This window comes from Ascaphus truei, chromosome 8 (assembly GCF_040206685.1).
Source record: "Ascaphus truei isolate aAscTru1 chromosome 8, aAscTru1.hap1, whole genome shotgun sequence".
NCBI lineage: Eukaryota > Metazoa > Chordata > Amphibia > Anura > Ascaphidae > Ascaphus > Ascaphus truei.
In genome coordinates this window covers 7,218,336-7,240,911 of record NC_134490.1, presented here as the reverse complement: position 1 = coordinate 7,240,911, position 22,576 = coordinate 7,218,336, and the positions used below count along the sequence as shown (strand labels likewise).

The 22,576-nt window shown below is 47.9% G+C and overlaps 1 protein-coding gene across 2 annotated transcripts in view; it reads left to right on the top strand.

The window, feature by feature from the left end:
- Positions 1–21,497, top strand: part of MAT1A (methionine adenosyltransferase 1A) — a 31,900-nt gene extending 10,403 nt beyond the window's left edge. For both annotated transcript variants that reach the window (XM_075610435.1, XM_075610436.1), the window contains exons 2-9: positions 548–625; positions 953–1,075; positions 2,109–2,221; positions 16,127–16,270; positions 18,486–18,704; positions 19,476–19,658; positions 20,324–20,457; positions 20,839–21,497. In XM_075610435.1, the coding sequence (XP_075466550.1) occupies positions 548–625; positions 953–1,075; positions 2,109–2,221; positions 16,127–16,270; positions 18,486–18,704; positions 19,476–19,658; positions 20,324–20,457; positions 20,839–20,941 (1,097 nt within the window). In that variant the 3' untranslated portion in view covers positions 20,942–21,497. The remainder of the gene's footprint in view (positions 1–547; positions 626–952; positions 1,076–2,108; positions 2,222–16,126; positions 16,271–18,485; positions 18,705–19,475; positions 19,659–20,323; positions 20,458–20,838) is intronic.
- Positions 21,498–22,576: the final 1,079 nt, after the last annotated feature.

Genomic DNA, 22,576 nt, shown 5'->3' with positions numbered 1-22,576 from the left:
TTACAGGGCTCATCCTCCTAAAACAAAAGGTCTTCATGCAAAAAAAAGAATTTTAATCCACACAGATCAATATTTCGGTCAAACACACTGACCTTTGTTAAGATCCGGTCAGTGTGTTTGACCGAAACGTCGATCTGTGTGGATTAAAATTCTTTTTTTTGTATGAAGACCTCGGGAGAGCTGGTTCTTTCTTGTTTTAAAAGGATGTGTCATGTATCTACACGATGAAACAGTCTTAAATAGACAAACATAACCAACACCCAGAAATGGAGGAGAAATGATGGCAAGAAAAACCTTTCTACTGCCCATTATAATACATATGTGCGCAATGTGTCCTGTGTCCATGTAACCTTTCCTGGTATCGATTGGCAAAAACAGAGCAAAGTTCATTGACCTAAATGATGCTGCAAAATTAATTTAACAGAAAACACCAACTGTTGCAGGTTGACCCATATCTACCACTGTTTATTCAGTCCCCATTAGGAAATTTGTGCATATTTTTTTGAGTTGACCCCATCAGAGGATATAATGCTCTGCTCTTTTTCAGACAAGATCTGCGATCAGATCAGCGATGCCGTTCTTGATGCCCATCTACGGCAGGACCCAGATGCCAAGGTTGCTTGTGGTAAGAACGGTGTGCAGAGACTTAACAGGGACATGAGATGTCATGATATATGTCACCTCTATATATACCAGCTACTGTGTTGTACAAAGCTACACTGGCAGCAATGTGCCACAATAAAATACTTTGCTGCCTTATCTCTCATAATTACTGGTGTACTACAGTATTCTGCTGGGTTCTCTGTGTACACTTTTTAAAACAAAATCCAAGTAGGTTGCAGCAAATAGTTGAGCAGGACCTGGAATAAAGCCCGTGGGTCAGGGATAATGCAAAAAGAGTTTCACAATGCAATGGTAGAAAGTGGCTTTTCATTATGGCTTCCCCTTCTAGAGACAGTGTGCAAAACCGGGATGGTTTTGCTCCTCGGGGAGATCACATCCAGGGCAAACGTGGATTATCAGAAAGTGGTTCGAGACACCATAAAGTACATTGGATATGACGATTCTGAAAAAGGTCAGTAACGTTTTAATGGAATCGTACTGTCACAGAGAGACACGTTGTAATGGTTGTGAGCTGCCTGCAGAAAATCCATGCGGAGGGCTGTGGCTTCACTTCATTTATTGCTGGACCTTAATGTCATGGGTCAAAGGAACAAGGAGAAGGATTCGACGGTAAGCAAAGTGGTGGACAGGCCAGTAAGATCATGGGGATGGATGGTCAAATACGGTGCTAAATCCATGTATGCAAAAAAAGAGGGCAAAATGATATATTTGTTAAGGGCCACAGACTTTGCGTTGTCAAAGATCTGCAAAGGTGAGTAGTTAAATTGACACAGCCAGAGGCAAAGCATGTCTTCCTATGCATTATAACGCTACATTTATTCCTGCATAGAGGAGCAATGCTAAAATGAAAAGTATTGGAAGAATACAGTAGATTAGTTATTCAGTTAGGCCAGGGATTCCCAACAGGTGTCCCCAAGTGGTTCTTCCCAAACAAGCTGTAATGGCGGTTCTCAGGCATGTGGGGACTGCACACTTTGTAAGGCCCCAAACGGCACCTTAGCGTGGGTGGTATTGCTCTAATTACAACAGGAGCTTCCAGAGAGTCTCCCCACAGTGCTTTGCATCCAAAGTGGCTAGGCATTGTGGGGCGTGACTTTGGAAGCTCACGCAGTGAGTGACAGCTACACCCCCCATGCTGTCTTCAAACGCTGAGGTGCAGTTTGGGGCCTTATTAAGCGCATGTTCCCCCTGGGATTGATCACATCGTTTTGCTAGCAATAGTCCGATAAGTAGGCAATAAAATGTATTAATTAGGGGGTCGCAGAACAAATATTTTTTCGCAGGGGGGGGGGGGGTACATAATATAAAAAAGATTGGGAACCGCTGCATTGGGCATTGGTCTAATACTGGTTCAGCTCTGCTTATTGAAGCACGTGGAGTTTATAACATTTGTTACAGAATAGGGTATATATTTAATGTATGCGTCTGGGCATCAGGGTTGCAACCGTCTGCTGTGAAATGATCTCGTGATATCTCTTGAACAGGTTTTGACTACAAGACGTGCAACGTACTGGTGGCTCTGGAACAGCAATCTCCCGATATTGCACAAGGTGTCCATTTAGATCGTAACGAGGAGGATATAGGAGCTGGGGACCAGGTAATGACTTAAGATAGTCAAAGACTGAGCCACTGATTGAGCCACCTGTGCTGAAGCTGGGATATCCCTAGTATGTGGCCTGTTGGTGGCACTTGTAGTGTAAGAATATTTTCCTCTCTCTGGAATCTGTTTCTTTGTGAACAACACAAACTTTACGCTATTTCCTTTGAACTGGTGTTTTTTATTTTTATTTATTTATAAAAATGTTTTACCTGGAAGTTATACATTGAGAGTTACCTCTCGTTTTCAAGTATGTCCTGGGCACAGAGTTATAAAAAATACATGGTTACATTAAAAGAACAGGGTTATACAATGAATTCACAGACATTTCATTTACAGATAGAGTTGGAAAATTGGGTACAGGGGATAAAGGGCTTATGAGTTTCAGATAGAAATAGAGCAGCTTTAACATCACTTTAACATCAACACACATCAGCGAACGGCAGCAAATGGCTCACACCCTTTGGCTGCGCCAAAGGCTGTGCGCCTTTGGGGCAACGCAGATATACACTGGGGTGGGTGAGATTGAATCTGATGCATCTGTGAACAAAAATATCTTGGCTCATTAACATTCCAGTGGGTGGGGTTGCCGATGCCACAAAGAACAAGCACATGTTAACCCATGTCAACTTTTTCACAGTAGCATTGAGGAAGGTGACGACCCAGTTGTGATCTAACCTTCACCTAGTTGATATTCCCCGTATCCGCCTGTGCCCACTCCATTCCTTCCAAAATGCTGCTGCCAGACACATCTACCGCACTCATCGCTCTTCATCTGCTGCTCCATTATGCAAATCTCCACACTGGCTGACCATATTCTGCAGAGTTACATGTAAAATCCTAGTTCTGACATAGCAAATACATATCTCACGTGTGAGCACATTCACATGTCTCAGACAGGTCTGCAACGCTGCCCTTCCCCATTATCCCTAAGCACAGGGGAGCGCAAACTTTTGCTGCTGCGCCCCCTGTCTCGCTTGTGTGACGACTCAGGAGATTCCTTCCTCTCTCCCATCTCCCGTTATCCTTTCTGTTCCTTCTCACTCCTCTCCTTCACCGTCTACCTCTCTCCCCTTGCCGCAGCGCGTTCCCCGCAGGTCTCGCGTACCTACGCGTTCTCACAGTCCCTGCCATAATCCTTCCCGCTCCCTCTCCCCCGCGGTAGCTCCCTTACCCTTCCCCTGTGGTGCCATCCATCCCGTTACCTCCGCCGCCTGTGGTGCCCGCAGCGCGGCGTTCCGCGCGCCTAGTGCCGCGTCCGGTGCGCTCGCCCCCTCAGCCCACGGGGGACGCGCGTGCATGCTCCTCTCTGCCCTTGCGGGCCATCGCACGGGCACAGGCCTCGCCCGCGCTCCCCTCGGCTTGGCTCCGTCCCCCTCCTGCTGCATTTCCCTGCTCCGTGCGGTCCGCGCCTGTGTTGCAGTCTGTGCGCGCGCATCCCCAGCTTACAGGGGCCGCGCGCACAGACTCTCCTTATCTGGATTTCCCTGTCTCCGCCTCCCAAGCTGTTCAGGCCATTCCCATGACTGCCTCTTCTGTCTCCTCCTCTTCTCTGGACAAAAAATGCCGCTTGCCTAGGCAGGCGAAAGAGACCCCTATACAACTAGCACTCAAGGACAGAACACTAAACCCAATAACTGATAATTATAATGGGTGTATGCAGAAAAAAATAAAGAATACTCACAAAAAACACACAACGCTAAAGTTTAATGGTTAAAATAGTATTAAATCCAAAAAATAAGTTAATATAAGTCACCTCCAAACATGTTTGGGGTGGAGAAAAGGAACTATGAGGCTCTGGCACCATGTAATGAATGATGGTATTACAAATGGTGCCTCAGGGGGAGAGGGAGGGAGTGGTATAAAAATGTAGTGTGTGAGGATGACATGTAATAAATATATAAATATATATTGTCTTCACATATCCCAGTCTTCCCTGAAGAAAATAGTCACTCCACAATATACCACACAGGTCATAAACAGCAGCGGTAAGAGGATATTATAATAACTACCTCTGTCTAGTAGGGCCAGGTATTAAGCACCCTAGATGGTGTAGATAAGCTGGTTGTAGCCTGATAGAGTGGATACTATAGGCTGATAACAGCCATGCACATAATAGTTCCACTATAGGTAGTGACTGATGCCAGCAAATTCCTGATACGCAACGCAGATAAAATATAAATAGTTAACATAAACTAGACTACTATGTAGCTAGGATAAAATACTGTGTGTATGTATGAGTGGAGACCCTGAATACATTGTATGCATAGTTCACAGGTACAGGGAATCCATTCAAACAGTATGACAGTGGTATTGCTATATATCTGAATACCAGAGTCATATGAGCGCAGTGTATGATGCAAGGCACTGCTGCTCAGGTATTCTGTGAAGGCAGTGGTCTAAGTAGCTATTATACTGGATGTAGCCAGGTCCCCCTCGCGTGTAGTCAGGTTCCCCCCCCCCCTCGCGCACTCACCCCCTCCTTCCCAGTTGCGAGCGCGCGTGTGGATCGGGCTGGAGCGGAAGCATAGTGATCCCTGGTAGCTAGGGACGCGAGCGGCGAGCAGGCCGGTTGCCGGGGACGCGATCGGGCCGTCGCTAAGGCCGCGATCGCGTTGCCACCGGCCCGGCGGCTCGGGAAGCAGGGCGCCGCATACACAGGGCTGTTGCGCATGCGCAATGGCAGTGCACAGCGCGGGAGGCTCAGACAGCTCGCGCATGCGCGAGAATAGACTGCCAGCCCCCAGGGTGCTTTGGGGCAGAGACACCTGACGCCAGGGAGCCAATCAGAAGGCCGGATTCCCCTGCTCCCAGTTAGATACATTTCCCGGGGTTTTGCAGCTACGCAGGCACTCAGGATCCGGACCAGCTAGGGGTAAGAGGTGGATGCAGGGGTCAGTGACCCTCTGCATAGGCCAGCAGCCCCCAAGGTCCCAGTTAGGTCCTGAGTCATCTAATAGCTTGTGGAGCTTAGGGACAGGCCCTAGATAGGGACACTGCCCCCTTATTTGGTCAAGTAGTCAGGGACACAGAGCGGAAGCCGTGCGGCCCTGCGAGGTGGGTTCTGGGCTCAGAACACCACCCAAGACCCTAAGACTAGGAGAGACATTGTTCGCGCTGGACTTTCAACCCACGCGGTGTGGAGGACAACGTCGGATCGTGCGGATTGATATCGCGGTACCCGTGGCTGGAGCCCGGGCAGGTAACCTGCAATTCACGTGCACCAACCAGGCCTATCACCAAACATAGTGGCTGCGCAGTCACACACACACATGTACAGTGGTATTTGACTCTGGGAGTACGAGACATTTGGGTGGGGGTTACTGGACACAGGGTGGGGTCACATTGTGGGTGGTAGCGTCCGCCGTGACGCCTAGAGGTGATAGCGTCCGCCGTGACGCCTAGAGGTGATAGCGTCCGCCGTGACGCCTAGAGGTGGTAGCGTCCGCCGTGACGCCTAGTGTGGTTAGTGTCCGCCGTGACACCCAGTGTGGTTAGCGCCCGCCGTGGTGCATGATGATGTTATGATGTTATTGAGTGATATATGTGTTTCCATGCAGTAAAGCCAGTCCTGTTTTATATTCGCTCGTGTTGTGTGGTTGTTTCCTGTGAGGGCCTCCTCCCACTCCGTTGGGATCCCTCCCAGGTGGAGGCGTTGCACCTAGAGATGTATGATATGTATGTACCCCAGGTTCCCCAAGCGGAGGCTTAGGCTCCTGAGAGCCACACAGGTTGCACAGCAGGTAGTAGCGGCGGTATTCATAGGGAATACCCGTTACATTTGGAGGCGCTGCTGAGATAGTCCTGGGGTGCCCCACTTTGTAGTACCGTTACCCTGTCAGTCAGCATGTCTGCGCTCACGCCCAAACAAGTGGCCGACTGGGCCGAAAAGCTAGGAGAGCTTCTGCGACACGTGGTCGCCGTAGACGGAGTGCCTGCTGATGTCTCCATGTTTACTGTCTGCAGTGCAGTAAGGACATTACCTGGTCTGGCGGACGCCCGCCTCATCAGCAAGCACTATGACATTGACCGGCAAGAGAATACCCTATTGCTAGCCACTGAACAAGCTATACTTCCTGATAGAGGCCCACGAGTAGTGTATCTACCAGAGACTTTGCCGCACGGATGCCCTCTAATTTACCCGGGAACTGTTTCCAGTCACGTCACTTCCCTCCCCAGACATGAGGATTGGGACGACAGAGATATGGCCGCCAGTACACCCATCCGATCAGATATATCCCTACCCAGAGTGACCTTCTCTTCAGATGCTAGGCAAGGGGCCACCAGTTGGGCCGGCAGTCCGACCACATCACCGGTTACTAACCGGTCCGTGAACAGTTCTACCCCAACCCCTAACAGGCAGCGAGCAGCGATAGCCAGTGGCTCCAACAATGACGGCTCCCTGTTAGGAGTGACATTCCCACAGCTAGTGGAAGCGATAACTACGTCCGCTCAAGCCCAAAATTATAGGAAATTGAAGGCGTTCTCAGGGACGGTCCCTGTCCCCACAGGCGAAGAGAGTATCGATTCTTGGAAGGAGCACACCCTCAAGGTGATCGACGAATGGCCCTGCTCTGAAACGGTCAGACGACAGAGAATCCTGGAAAGTCTACGACCCCCAGCGGCCACCATGGTCAGTGCACAGCGTGACCAAGACCCTGATCTCTCTGCTCACCAGATGGTAGACTTGTTAGTCCAGATCTATGGCAAGGAGGAAGAGGAGAGCGAGCTGTGGTTCAAGTATTACGCTCTCAGACAGAAGGAGAAGGAAGACCTGTCCGACTTCCTACAACGCATCCAGCTGGTCCTGTGGAAATTGCGAACTTGCGGCCTCATCCTATCTTCAGAGATGGACGAATATCGGCGCAAGCAGTTCCTCCGAGGGGCCATCCCCACGCATCACATTGTGATTATGATCAGGTGCTCACTAAAGGAGGGACCTCCCCCTACCTTCATGGACATTCTGGGAATCGTAAAAGGGCATGAGGCCTATACCAAGCTGCATGCAGGCACCAAAGCCAAAGATCCTCCGGCCAGTGCCACCCCGGGAGCGTCCGCTCGTCGGCCCAAGACCCCTGTCAAAGAGGAAGATGCGCCACCTAAGTCGCCCTCAACGAAAGGGCGGGCTTCGGGGAGATCCTCCCCCACCTACCCAAGACGACTGGACCTCAAAGACGTCGTCTGCTATACCTGTGGACAGAAAGGCCATTTCTCTAGAGAGTGCCCTAATGGAGACACCCAAGAAAAGGAAACGCTCCGTAAAGGAAGCTCGGCCAGGACTATGATCTGTCAGAGGCAGACCTCAGAAGCCAAAACCGCCGAGGCTACCCCCACGCCTCCCGAAGCCGCTCCTGACCTGAGCCCAGGCGAAGGAACTCCAGGGGGAGATGGCTACTGTCAGGTGGGCCCTTCGGCCATCGTACGTGTGGTAGTAGAGGGAGTCTATGCTGCTGCCCTATTGGACACCGGGTCTCAAGTGACCATAATATACCGGCACTTCTACGACCAGCACCTGAAGCATTGTCCCCTGCGGTCGGCGGAACATATGAAAGTGAGGGGGTTGAGCAACGAAGATTACCCCATCGATGGGATTGTGAGCGTTCAACTGGAGATACTTCAATTGAATACCGGCAAGAAACATCCCATGAGTGTGGAGGCAATGGTGTGCCCAAAACCTCAAGGACAGTGTCAGTATCCGGTCATCCTGGGGACAAATACGGATATAGTACGAGCTGTCATCAGAGCCTACTTGAAAGAGACTAATGAATTGCCAATGGCCGATACCCGCCTAGATCCTGTACTGAGAGAGGAGTGCAACCGAGTATATGCCCTAGAGCGTCACGGGGACCTCTACAATCGTCAACGCGGACTGACGACCATTTCACCAGGGGGAGTGAAACGCATGGCCGTCTGGTGCTGTTATCCGGATCGGGAGGAGACCGATCATCTGTTCTCACTGGAGAGTGATCCTGAGGAAGAGATCCAGAGAGGGTATCGGGTAATACCTGAAGTAAAAGAGTGGACGACCCGAGTTCCTCTCCGAACCCATGTGTATATCCAAAACATCTCCCCATTTCCAATGGACATCGATGTAGGAGAAAGTCTGGGCAGTATATATCCCGTCAGCCCGGTGGAAACCGCGCCCCAGGTGAACGCCGCTGTAGTAGGTGAGCGGTTAGTCGACCTGGACTTCAACTTCGGGGATTCGACCCTGCCGACCGAGTGGAAGGATCGACTGACAGCCAAGCTGAAGGAAAGAAAAACAGTATTTTCTACCAGCGAGATGGATGTGGGCCGCAGTCGCAGCGCCCAACACACTATTAGGCTGAATGACTCCACTCCGTTCCGTGAACGCTCTCGTCGTATCGCCCCCAGGGATGTGGACGATGTAAGGGATGTCCTGGAGGAGATGAAGACCGCTGGAATACTGACGGAGTCGCGGAGTCCTTATGCATCACCCATAGTGGTAGTAAGGAAGAAGAATGGATCTGTAAGATTGTGCGTCGATTATCGAACCCTAAATAATCGTACGGTACCTGACCAATACAATCTCCCTCGTATTGAAGAGATCCTGAACGCTCTGAACGGGAGCCAATGGTTTAGTGTGCTCGATTTGCGATCTGGGTACTACCAGGTACCCATGAGTGAAGAGGATCAGGAAAAGACTGCCTTCGTCTGTCCCCTGGGCTTCTACCAGTTCACGCGTATGCCCCAAGGTATATGCGGAGCCCCTGCTACCTTCCAGCGGTTGATGGAAAAAACAATAGGGGACATGAATCCTCGGGAGTGCCTGGTTTACCTGGACGATATCATTGTCTTTGGGAAGACCTTAGAAGAACACGAGGAGAGGCTACTGAAGGTGATAGATCGTCTTGGCCAAGAAGGATTGAAGCTATCACTCGACAAGTGTAGGTTTTGCCACACCTCAGTGACCTACGTGGGACACATCGTATCTGCCCAGGGGATTGCTACTGATCCAGCCAAAGTAGAAGCGGTGGTGAACTGGCCGCGTCCCGATAATGTCGCGGAACTGCGATCCTTCCTCGGGTTCTGTGGGTATTACCGTCGGTTCGTAGAAGGGTACTCTAGTCGAGCTAAACCCCTGAACAATTTGCTGAAGATATACCCTGAAGATACTGGGAGAAAGGCCACGTCGGCCCGTCAACCGTTTGGTGATAAGTGGACGCCTGAGTGTGAACGGGCCTTCCTGAATTTGAAGAAAAGCCTGACTGAAGCACCAGTGCTTGCATATGCTGACCCAGAACAACCATATGTCCTGCATGTGGATGCCAGTTTCAATGGACTGGGCGCTGTCCTTCATCAGAAACACCCCGAGGGTCTTCGGCCGGTAGCCTACATCAGCCGCAGTCTGACACCCAGTGAGCAGAAATATCCGGTGCACAAGTTAGAGTTCCTGGCTCTCAAATGGGCGATCACGGAGAAACTTCATGATTACCTCTATGGTGTTACGTTTGAGGTAAGGACCGATAACAATCCCCTCACGTACATCAATACTTCCGCCAAATTGGATGCCGCCGGACACCGATGGTTGGCGACACTATGTAATTACCGATTCTCCCTGAAGTACAAGCCGGGGCCTCTGAACATTGGGGCCGATGCGCTATCACGACGATCAGGATTGAGTGCCACCCCTGATGATGATGAATGGGAAGAGATCCCTGGACCTGGGATGCGTGCAATGTGTAGTATAGCGGCCGTCATCAATGATCAGGTCGCATTCTCTGAACTAAGAGTTGCCGATTCGTTAGGGTGCCAGTCGCAAGCGATCCCTGCAGCCTACTGCGGCCCCGCAGGGATGAACATAACCCAGGACAAAGTCATAAGATGGAAAGACTTGGTAGACTATCAATTAAGAGATCCAGTGATCAGCATAATTCGACAAGCCGTTCAGCGGAAGAACCCTGCTCTATTGAAGAGTGCTCCCCGAGATCTGGTCGCGTTACTCATGCGTGAGGTGGACAAGTTCGAGATAGATAATTGTTTGCTCTATAGGGTAGTTCCATATCATAACCACCCTGATAGGCGACAACTAGTTCTACCCCAAAACTTGAGATATATGGTGTTGAAGTCTCTACACGATGACCACGGGCATCTCGGGGTAGAGAAGACTTTTGGGCTAGTCCGAGACCGGTTTTTCTGGCCCAAGATGCGGGAAGCGGTGGAACAACACTGCCGCCGTTGTTCCCGGTGCGTGCAACGCAAGACGTTGCCTACCCGAGCAGCTCCCATGGCCCATCTAAAGAGTTCTGGTCCAATGGACCTGGTGTGTATGGACTTCCTGTGTATCGAACCTGATAGTCGAGGAATCGGTAATGTGCTGGTCATCACGGACCATTACACCCGCTATGCACAGGCCTTCCCCACAAAAGACCAGAAGGCTATCACGGTCGCGAAAGTTCTATGGGAAAAGTTCTTCGTTCACTACGGTCTTCCAAACCGACTTCACTCCGACCAAGGGCGAGATTTTGAGAGTACTCTGATCCGAGAATTACTTAAAATGCTGAACATCGCCAAATCCCGGACGACGCCGTACCACCCTGAAGGAGATGCTTTACCTGAACGATTCAACAGGACCCTGTTGGACATGCTTGGAACCCTGAAGGGAATGCAGAAAACAGAATGGAGTCGTCATGTGGAGACTTTGGTACACGCGTATAACTGTACTCGCCATGAGTCCACGGGGTTCTCCCCGTACTTCCTCATGTTTGGGCGGGAGGCCAGACTTCCAGTAGATGTGCGTCTCCGAGTATCAACGGATGGGATATTCAATACCACTCATTTTAAGTACGTGCAAAGGCTAAAAGACAGTCTGCAACAAGCGTACCAACAGGCTGAGAAGTCTACAGCCAAACTGAATGCTGGTAACAAGAGACGTTATGACAATAAAGTCAAGTATCGAGAGTTACGTCCTGGGGATGCAGTGTTACTTCGTAATTTGGGAATCCCCGGAAAACATAAATTGGCGGACCGGTGGAGAGATGGCGTATATGAGGTGGAGTCACAGATGCCTGGCCTCCCGGTTTATCGCATCAGAGACACCGATGGTCGGGTAAAGGTTTGGCATCGTAATCACCTTCTCCCCATCCCCCAAGTGGGAGATGAAGAAGAGGAACTACAGGCCACACCGCTCAACGGTGAGTTCGATCTATCAGAAGTGGGTCAAGAGACTGTAACTAACGAGACTCACTCTGAAACTCCGGAAGACCCTATGGAGGGACCCTCTCAAAGGGACCACCCCGCAGAAGGGGCATCTCCCGAAGGAGCTACGGGTAAAGGGCCCCGTAGGCCAATGCCTACTAAGGTGGCACCAACAGGCCAGCCTTTGGATCCACAGAGCCCGTGTTTTGTACCCTCAGAGACATTTCTCCCCTCAAGGGAAGAGGCTAGGCCTCAGGACTATGCTTATTACTCCCCCGAGGGAGTTGCCGAAGAACAACTCCGACGGAGTCAACGAGTTAGGTACCCGCCAACTAGGGTTACTTACGATCAAATGGGGGCACCCCATTATGAGGCTCAGCAGTGTTCTCGTAGTAAGATACAGTCTGTGATTGTGATGCTCAACGAATTATGCAATCTCGTTTAGAGTTACCTGTGCTAAGTTATATGTTTACTGCATTTTTATTATATAATTTTTGTACATTGGTGGGAAGTTATGTGGTCCAAGCGAGGACGTTGGAATTTTCACCAGGGGGAGGATGTAGCCAGGTCCCCCTCGCGTGTAGTCAGGTTCCCCCCCCCCCTCGCGCACTCACCCCCTCCTTCCCAGTTGCGAGCGCGCGTGTGGATCGGGCTGGAGCGGAAGCATAGTGATCCCTGGTAGCTAGGGACGCGAGCGGCGAGCAGGCCGGTTGCCGGGGACGCGATCGGGCCGTCGCTAAGGCCGCGATCGCGTTGCCACCGGCCCGGCGGCTCGGGAAGCAGGGCGCCGCATACACAGGGCTGTTGCGCATGCGCAATGGCAGTGCACAGCGCGGGAGGCTCAGACAGCTCGCGCATGCGCGAGAATAGACTGCCAGCCCCCAGGGTGCTTTGGGGCAGAGACACCTGACGCCAGGGAGCCAATCAGAAGGCCGGATTCCCCTGCTCCCAGTTAGATACATTTCCCGGGGTTTTGCAGCTACGCAGGCACTCAGGATCCGGACCAGCTAGGGGTAAGAGGTGGATGCAGGGGTCAGTGACCCTCTGCATAGGCCAGCAGCCCCCAAGGTCCCAGTTAGGTCCTGAGTCATCTAATAGCTTGTGGAGCTTAGGGACAGGCCCTAGATAGGGACACTGCCCCCTTATTTGGTCAAGTAGTCAGGGACACAGAGCGGAAGCCGTGCGGCCCTGCGAGGTGGGTTCTGGGCTCAGAACACCACCCAAGACCCTAAGACTAGGAGAGACATTGTTCGCGCTGGACTTTCAACCCACGCGGTGTGGAGGACAACGTCGGATCGTGCGGATTGATATCGCGGTACCCGTGGCTGGAGCCCGGGCAGGTAACCTGCAATTCACGTGCACCAACCAGGCCTATCACCAAACATAGTGGCTGCGCAGTCACACACACACATGTACAGTGGTATTTGACTCTGGGAGTACGAGACATTTGGGTGGGGGTTACTGGACACAGGGTGGGGTCACATTGTGGGTGGTAGCGTCCGCCGTGACGCCTAGAGGTGATAGCGTCCGCCGTGACGCCTAGAGGTGATAGCGTCCGCCGTGACGCCTAGAGGTGGTAGCGTCCGCCGTGACGCCTAGTGTGGTTAGTGTCCGCCGTGACACCCAGTGTGGTTAGCGCCCGCCGTGGTGCATGATGATGTTATGATGTTATTGAGTGATATATGTGTTTCCATGCAGTAAAGCCAGTCCTGTTTTATATTCGCTCGTGTTGTGTGGTTGTTTCCTGTGAGGGCCTCCTCCCACTCCGTTGGGATCCCTCCCAGGTGGAGGCGTTGCACCTAGAGATGTATGATATGTATGTACCCCAGGTTCCCCAAGCGGAGGCTTAGGCTCCTGAGAGCCACACAGGTTGCACAGCAGGTAGTAGCGGCGGTATTCATAGGGAATACCCGTTACATGTATATAAAATATACCGAGTATCGTGCAGGGAGATAACTATACAAGCAGATAGAGTGAAATAAGTATAGTGTAGTTGGCAACTGGTTCATGAGCCGGATGGGACACTAGCCAGATACCTATTGCATAAAAGCGGCGATTCCCAGTTTAAAATAGCCAAGGGAGACCGCCATGATCGTGCCTGCGTGGTGTAGCTTATCTACACCCTCTAGGGTGCTTATTACCTGGCCCTACTAGTCAGAGGTAGTAATTATAATATCCTCTTACCGCTGCTGTTTATGACCTGTGTGGTATATTGTGGAGTGACTATTTTCTTCAGGGAAGACTGGGGTATGTGAGGACAATATATATATATATATATTTATTACATCTCATCCTCACACACTACATTTTTATACCACTCCCTCCCTCTCCCCCTGAGAACCATTTGTAATACCATCATTCATTACATGGTGCCAGAGCCTCATAGTTCCTTTCTCCACCCCAAACATGTTTGGAGGTGACTTATATTAACTTATTTTTTGGATTTAATACTATTTTAACCATTAAACTTTAGCGTTGTGTGTTTTTGTGAGTATTCTTTATTTTTTTCTGTATACACCCATTATAATTATCAGTTATTGGGTTTAGTGTTCTGTCCTTGAGTGCTAGTTGTATAGGGGTCTCTTTCGCCTGCCTAGGCAAGCGGCTTTTTTTGTCCAGTTTCTCTCACCCCTGGCACCTCTATCAATATAGACTGTAGCAAGAGTTTCCCTCCCTCCCTCTCCCTCCCCCCCTCTTTTTCCCTCCATTATTATTTTCCTCCTCTTCTCTCCCTGACCTATCTCATGCTTCTCCCACTTCTCTCTCTACTCCTCCCCTCTCTACCATTGGTGTACCTCCCTTTATAATCCCTGCCTGTCCACCTCTTCCTCGCTCTGCATAGTTCCTGTTTCCCTGTGTGTACCTGTCCTATGCTGTGCTCCCTCTGTGCTCCTGTGAATACCTGCTCCTGAGTTACTTTGGATTTCCCTGGCTTTTGAACCCTGCTCTCCCTGGATTACTCTGCTCCCTGGTACCCCTTGAACCCTGCTACGCATACGACTTCGCTGACTTCTGGCTTCCTAGGACCTGGCTTGCTCTCTGACGACTCTACTCTCTGGATCCCCTGAACATTGGCAAACGGACACGACTACTCTCACGGACACTCCCGAGCGTTGCAAGTGTATGCTAACAACTCTTTCAACAGGCCCAGCAATGCTATACCACACTCCGGGCTGCTCCCACTGCTGTGGGTGTGTGGTATCATACTGTACTGTTCCCACCTCAGTACTGGGGTCTAGCTTGGTCTGCGGACATACAGGCGTGACAGCTTGCCCTGGTTCTCGCGTCCCCCCTTACCTTGCATCCGCATCAAATGACGCTGCGGGGGTCATGTGACGTCACGTGACCCGCGGCGTTGTTTGACACGTGACGTCATGTTGCCATGGCGACGTGTCACACAGCCGGCTGAAGCTAGGTAAGTGGAGTGTTGCAGGGGCCTCACGCGATCCTCCAGCATTTAATTTAAATGCCTTGGGGAAGAGCGCAGGCCTCTGCAACCGCCCGCGCCCCCCCAGAAAATTCAACCGCCCCCCAGTTTGCGCACCTCAGCTTAGCATACAGTACTTCTACTGCAGTCAGGGATTCTGGGAAATTACATGCAAAGTTCTTAACAATGCTCTTTTCCAAATACTCCACGAATTGCTTCCTCAGTTCTTCTCATGACCTTCTCATCTCCTCCCCTCTCATAAATTAGTTTCACTCCCGAATTCCAGACTTCTCCCTTGCTGCAGCTTATCTCTGGAATGCTCTACCTTCAAACTCTCCCCCAGCTATCAAAAGTTTAAAAGCTCCGTGAAAACTCACATCTTTATGGAAGCCCGTATGACACCCACACCATATCCTGAGTGGGGTCCGTCCCACCATGAACAGCCACTTATATCTTTTGTTTCAATCGTGCCCCTCGTTCCCTCTAGATTGTAGAGCCCTCAGTATCTTTTGTATCCGTGTGTTCTTATTTTTGTATGCCCTTCTGTTTACGTAACTACTATTCCCTTGTTGTTCCATGCGTGAAAATTCCAGCCACAAATTCCTTGCTGGTGTTTGAACAAAATTCCATTTGCAGACTGATATTCGCAGGCAATTTGGGACAGTTACATTTTGGGGCGAATACTCCTGAAACTGCCATAATTTTCCCATTGCGCGAATGTTGTCACATTTGATTCATCCAGCCCAGACTCTGAAATGTGGGGTCTGCTCGAGAGCAGAGAGACTTATTTTAATATAATCCCAAGTGCTATATATATCCTCTGAATCCTCCCTTCAAACAACACGTGGAGAGACAGCTATGCTCAGAAAGGAGACCACCGGAGATAGTGTACTTGGGATATATGCTAATAGCAATCATTACAATGCACTTCATATATACTATTAGCATATCTCCCAGGTGGGCTCTTTTTTGAGCATAGCTGTCTCTCCACCTGTTGTTTGAAGGGAGGTTTCAGGGGATATACTGTAGATAGCACTTGGGACTATACTAAAATAGCTCTCTCGTTCTCTCTCCCCTGTGAAGAGATGCCAGATTCACCCATCTCCAATTGTACCGTCATGCAGAATGTTGGTGCTTTATAAATAAACGCTGAATATATAAGAATTGTCGATCCTCTTAAATCAGAATAAAATGCATGTGTGTCGACCTGCAGTAGTCATGTTGATTCATTGTCTTCATGGATGTATAAGTTGCTGCACATTTCCATATGCCTAAGATATCACAGGTTCTCTCTTGTTTTTTCGGTCCTTGTGTTGTAGGGGTTGATGTTCGGTTATGCCACCGATGAGACAGAGGAATGCATGCCTCTCACTATTGTCCTTGCTCACAAGCTGAATGCGAAGTTAGCAGAGTTGAGGCGCAATGGGGAACTTCCGTGGCTCCGACCAGATTCCAAAACACAGGTAATCAAGACCTGGACATAGTGGATCATTTCCATCAGGTGCTACAACGGGGTACATAGCACTCCTGTGGATTCATCAAGTACAACATGTTCTTTATTACTAATAAAAAGTAATTAATATGTGATATATAAATAGATAGATAGACCTTTGAGACATTTATTTAAACAAAGAACTAAATACTAATTAGGACTATGACTAATTAAAATAATTCTGCCTCACTTGTCTTGTAAAAGAAGTAAGAATGTTGCATGTACTTTGAGAAGTATCTTGGGCTGTCACCATGCAATATTGATTGATTTGCAGGCACTTCTGGCAATAGATAAAAATAAACTGCCATTATGCATTGTATTCCTCCCCAACTCCTGAATGAAACGCCTCTTTGAAATAGTTTCCCAGTGGCAGCCCTGTAACATGTTCCCTTGAAGTATTCTATCTCAGTACATGTCCTCAGAGCTGTTAGGTCATATGAGTATCTTATTCATTGCTCTACAGTGTAGGTGCACTGTTACTCTACATAACTCAATATGCCACATGTCTGAGTTGTATTTAAACCTTCAGAGCAGGGCCAATATCTTCTTTTAGTGTCAACTTACATCAGAGTGGAAACGTGTATGTTCCTCTCCAAGACGTGACAGCTCTGGTGGCCTTGAATCTAGTCTCCAACTGTGCGCTGGATACACCTGGTATTCCATTACGTTTTTTTTCGCCAGTAAACGTACACCACCCAGCTGCTCTCTCATTACCTCAGGCTTACATTGGGAATAGGGAGGTTTCTGTTGCTCTCCAAGAAAATGTAGCTCTCAGTCAATCTAAATGTGCCAAAGAAAGGTGTATATTAAAGGCGCTAACACCCTAAAAGTGCTTACTAATTAAACAATTATTTAGTGACTTATGGTGATATAATAAGTGGAAAATATTGCAAGTGCAAATGTCAAATAATAAAGTGTCAACCCCCTGCTTCTACCCTCTGGTGGGGTTGTCTTCACTCTTCCCCAAAATGCAGAACTGGTTTTCTCACGATCCAGGGGGAGCATGGGGGAAAAAAACACAAGAGATATACAGTACTAAGTGCAGATGTACAAAAATAATGGGAAGATTCCCTAGTGAATCTTGGGTCCTACTCACAGAAAAAAAGAGGGGTTCAAGCAGTATTGGCTGTTGGTGGATTGTGGAATATGGAATTGCAGAATAGCTCCTTCACTGGAAGAATACGACCTCAGCAAGAAAGAAGAGTGCGAACATAGCACAGATCAAATGGTAAAAAACAATTTATAAGATCCTTAAAAATGCACACGTACAGTGTGGCTAAATAAAAACAGCATATAAGCTATAATAGCTGTCAGTGACCACTGAGAGAATAGCTCTAAGCTGCCTCTCACCGCACCACATCTGTCGGAAACTCCGGCTGGACCCCTCGTGAACTTGTTGGAGACACGGCTCCGTGGTTGGTCCCCGAGTATAGACGTCACATCCAAAGAATCACAACTCCATATTCCACAATCCACCAACAGCCAACACTGCTTGAAAACCTCTTTTTTTCTGTGAGTAGGCTATACATAAGAGCGAAGATTCATATTTTTGTACATCTGCATCGTGAGAAAACCAGCTCTCAGTCAATCTGACATATATTTAAAGAATGAAATAAAAGATTGCTTTAAACAACATACTGCATATATTTTACGTGCTTTTTACAAATACGCATCTATCTACAATAACAGTAATATTAGCAATAGTATCTGTGTTTTATATAGCACTTTTCTTCCAGTGGGACTAAAGGGCTTCACAAGTACAAAAAAATGCTTTTCTTGAGTGCTACTTGTTTATAGCCATAATTTATCTATTTTTTTTTAACTCATATGATACAGTACTTGTAAATATTACATCATAGAAAGAGAACTTTGTGCTGTGAAAATGTGTATGTACAGTAAGATGTATGGATATCACTCATATCCAATGAAAAGTATCCGAGGCTGCAGGGAATTCTGCCAAACGTATATGACTTTTACAACATGTGAAAATCTGTATATTGTCTATGTATATGACAACCAAGTCATATATTTGTTACCTAAAAGAAAATGATGGAATATACTACCTAGGAAAGTAATAAATATTGCTTAATAATACCGTATGGCCTTTTCAAGTCAGTGGGGATTCTATGCATGAATAAACTAATTGTGCAATCAAATCGTTCAGTGTTTCGTTCTTTCCAACTCAGGTGACCGTTAAATACCTCCAGCAGAACGGGGCTGTCATCCCCATGTGGGTGCACACGATAGTGGTATCCGTGCAGCACGACGAGTATGTCTCTCTGACTGAGATGAAGCAGGCCCTGAAGGAACGCGTCATAAAGGCGGTGGTCCCTGCCAAATACCTGAATGAGAAGACAATTTACCACCTGCAGCCAAGTGGACGTTTTGTCATCGGGGGCCCACAGGTGATGGCTTCTGAATGAAAGTGGCATGTTCTCAGTGATGTACCTCTGCCCAGTAGACTTAATATATTCTTTACTCATTATTATTATCAGTTCCAGGGGGGCGCCCCAGGTGGGGCGGTGAGATTCTCTGGGGGGGGTGCAGGGTTACAGAGGCCCCGCTCGCTTCCTGAAGGCCTTTAAATGAAATGCCGGGGAAGCGGTGAAGGCCTCTGTATCTTCTCCTTACCTTGGTTCAGACGGCGTCTGGTGATGCGTCACCATGGCAACGCAGAATCGAATGCCGCGGCGGGGGTCATGTGATGTTGTGTTACCATGGCAACGTGACGTCATGATGCAAGCAGGGGGCACAAGGAGATGGGGACAGCCGGCAGGGTGGCGCAGGGGGAAAAGATTGCGTTCCCCTGATCTATTCTACTCTTTGATAAATCGCGGTTGTAGCGCAAAACTCGTTAGAGGGACTCATGTCCTCCGTTTTTGTACTATGTGTTAATGAAACTATTTCATTAGCATTGTTTTCGTCCTCGAGCCCTTCATTGTTTAGTAGCTGTATACCGCCATTGTCTCTTTCGACTTTATATCTATATCGCATATAAATGCTGCATTTTTCTTAGATTTCTTAGGCTGCCTTTATGCCATGCAACTATTTGCAAATCTAAAGTCTAAATACTCTTCAGAGAAAAAAGAGATCTTAGCCTGTTTCTGCTCTTGCAATATATGTAGGGAATTAAGCAAGACCCTAATCTCCTAATAAAACCATGTTTCCTGTTGCAGGGTGATGCTGGAGTCACTGGAAGGAAGATTATTGTGGACACTTATGGTGGATGGGGCGCCCATGGAGGGGGAGCATTTTCAGGGAAAGACTACACCAAGGTGGACAGATCAGCTGCTTATGCTGCTCGTTGGGTGGCCAAGTCACTGGTGCATGCCAAACTGTGCCAACGCGTTTTGGTTCAGGTAGGTTCGTCTTCTACTGTAGATAACTGCTTTAACCACTGTTCAGTCTATGTCAATGTCTTCCATTTATAAAAAAGCAAGGATACTAAATGACAGAGCGAAGATCACATCACAATAATGGAATGGTGAGTGGTGGGCTGCAGTACCTTGTAATATGTCAGGGCACAGTTATAGGAAAACCACAGAGCTGGAAATATACTGAATAATTCCATCCAAGAGGTGAATGCATCACATGTATGACTCTATACTGCTTTGGAGTTCAGAAGCACCATATAAAGTAAATTTGTGTTTGCTTCCAGTGTGTTAAGAGAACGTGGTACATTGACTCTGAGAAGGATTGACAAAGTTTCCTTAATTTCCACTTGGCATAACTGTAGGCCTGGGTTAAAAGGAAAAAAAACCCAAGGAAAACAAATCCATGGAAAACTGTAGAAAAAGAGGACAATTCAGAAGGGAAGGCCAGAGTAAGAAGGAGAGATGTACAAGTTGAGGAGTATCTGTACTGCAGCAAAATCGCAGGGCGTAGCTTGCTAAATATTAGTATTATTAAAGATCTGGTTGTATTAAGTCGCACATCAGCTTTCCTTTTCACACCAACCACTAGAAGAGTAGAATTATGCATAGACTGATTGGTGTCCTGAGAAGTGTGTTATCTTCTTTCTAAGGTGTCTTATGCCATTGGGGTGGCCCGTCCGTTATCAGTTTCCCTCTTTACCTATGGAACCTCAAATAAGACCGAAAAGGAGCTGTTGTCTATTGTCAACCAGAACTTCGACCTACGGCCTGGAGTCATCGTCAGGTAAAAATCTGCACATAACCTCACCGTGTATCACAGATTCCTCAGGCACAGAACATGTCACATGTACACCAAAGCATACATGTAATGTTGCGCATGAAACCCCAGCCAACCCTTTGGAGACCACTTTGAGGCCTACCAATAGGTCTCAATAAAGCTGCAGTCTTTATTCTTTTTAATCTTGCTATTATATAGTATATATTTATTTTACAGTTCCACCAATAGCATTGGCTACAATTGTATATTTCTGGCACAATACATCATTTATTACGTTGTTATCCTAGTGCTTGCATAGTGGTCTCATGTCATACAGTGCAAACAATATATGAAATTGTATGGTTGCTGCCAGCCACAAAGCCCATTTCTTTTCCTATCCTAATCCAGGGACCTTGACTTGAAGAAGCCGATTTACCAGAACACTGCATGCTACGGTCACTTTGGCAGGGAAGGATGCTCTTGGGAAGTGCCGAAGGAGCTGGTATATTAACACCGGCGATAGGATCTGATTCTTATCCTGGGGGGAAAATGGTCACAGAAGCCACGCTCATTGAAAAATTCCACCATGACTCTCCGACGTAGAATGTTATGTACTTGTGATTCCAAAGTCACGATGGAATCTGGATAAAACCATCAAAGAAATTGGAAGATGTTGCGCGCACATAATCGTGGAAAGTAACCTTATTTTTAGGCCAGCATCAACATTACACCCTCTGCCTCTTAATTCAGACTTGTTTCTATGTGCTGGGAATGGGAATCTTGCTTTTCCAATCGACACCTGGATAGGAGCCCTGTTACAGCTATTAAAACAGTGCGGGATTGTGTTAACTCAACCAGCCAACCAGATGACAATTGTATTGGTGCTGCTAAATTGTTATTAATACCAGTTAATTCTGAGCCGTTAACACTAAGCTGCTGTGAACACTCTTTCTGTTACTTTACATTCTGTTTTCAAATCATCAAAGCCAAAGGCACTTTATGTGGTGGCTGGGAGTCTTCGACAAACTCTGGGGTCCAATATCCTGGTATAAAATACTGTGTCTGGGCTTAGTTTTTTGTTTTCATTGGTCCTGTTGTATAGACAATGGCTAGACAAAGCCACTATTTTGTATAGCAGAGATCTTACACAGTAGCAGTATTGGTTTAAAGTTAGGCTGATTTTTTGGCAGGCTGTAATAATGTTAAAAGATCCCCTTCCCCCGCCTCCCCCCTATATGAGTTGAACTCATATAATGCTATTATCTTTCCCCCTTGCTCCTGGAAGAAGCATCAGATTTTTGGAAAGGGCAAGAAGAGGAAGTAAAGTTAGCAAAGAAGTAAAATACAAAGTAAATATTGCGATGAACGCGTTCCGCTTTAACTCTTTGCGTGTCAGAGGGGGGGGGGGTGCCACAGCCCCTCCAGCACTTTGCGATCACGTGACCGTGGCCTCACTGATGACGTGAACGGAAGAGGGGCAAGTCCTCTTCCGTTCTGCGCTTCACAGGCGAGCGAAACGCAACCTTCCCTAGAGAAACTAGCACATAGAAGATGACGTATACTGTAGCAAGAAGCCTACCCCAGATTCCTCACTAAGCTGCACTCCAAGTGTAGTAACGTCTACTCAGACTAAAATAGTCCTGGAACTCCAATATTCCTAATCAGTAATACATTTGTTGAAACTGACAACGATTAAATAGTATTGTGAGCATTTGACTATAACAAAACAATAATAAAGAAACCACGACGCAAGTGAATGAATATATGTACAGTGATAAAATTAAAATCCTCAAGATGAGGCGACTCTAATATCCATAATACTGGGTAACCATCAATGAGGTAAGTATATTCCTAGTATGAGGAATTATCACTGTACATATATTCACTTGCGTCGTGGTTACTTATATAATGAATACATCTTTATTATTTTGTTTTTTTTTGTTATAGTCAAAGGCTCACAATACTCTTTAATCGTTGTCAGTTTCAACAAATGTATTACTGATTAGGAATATTGGAATTCCAGGACTATTTTAGTCTGAGTAGACGTTACTACACTTGGAGTGCAGCTTACTGATCTGGTGTGGGCTTATTGCTATACACTTGTTGTTTTATAGGTTATATAGTATCCTCGTGCACCAGTGTATTT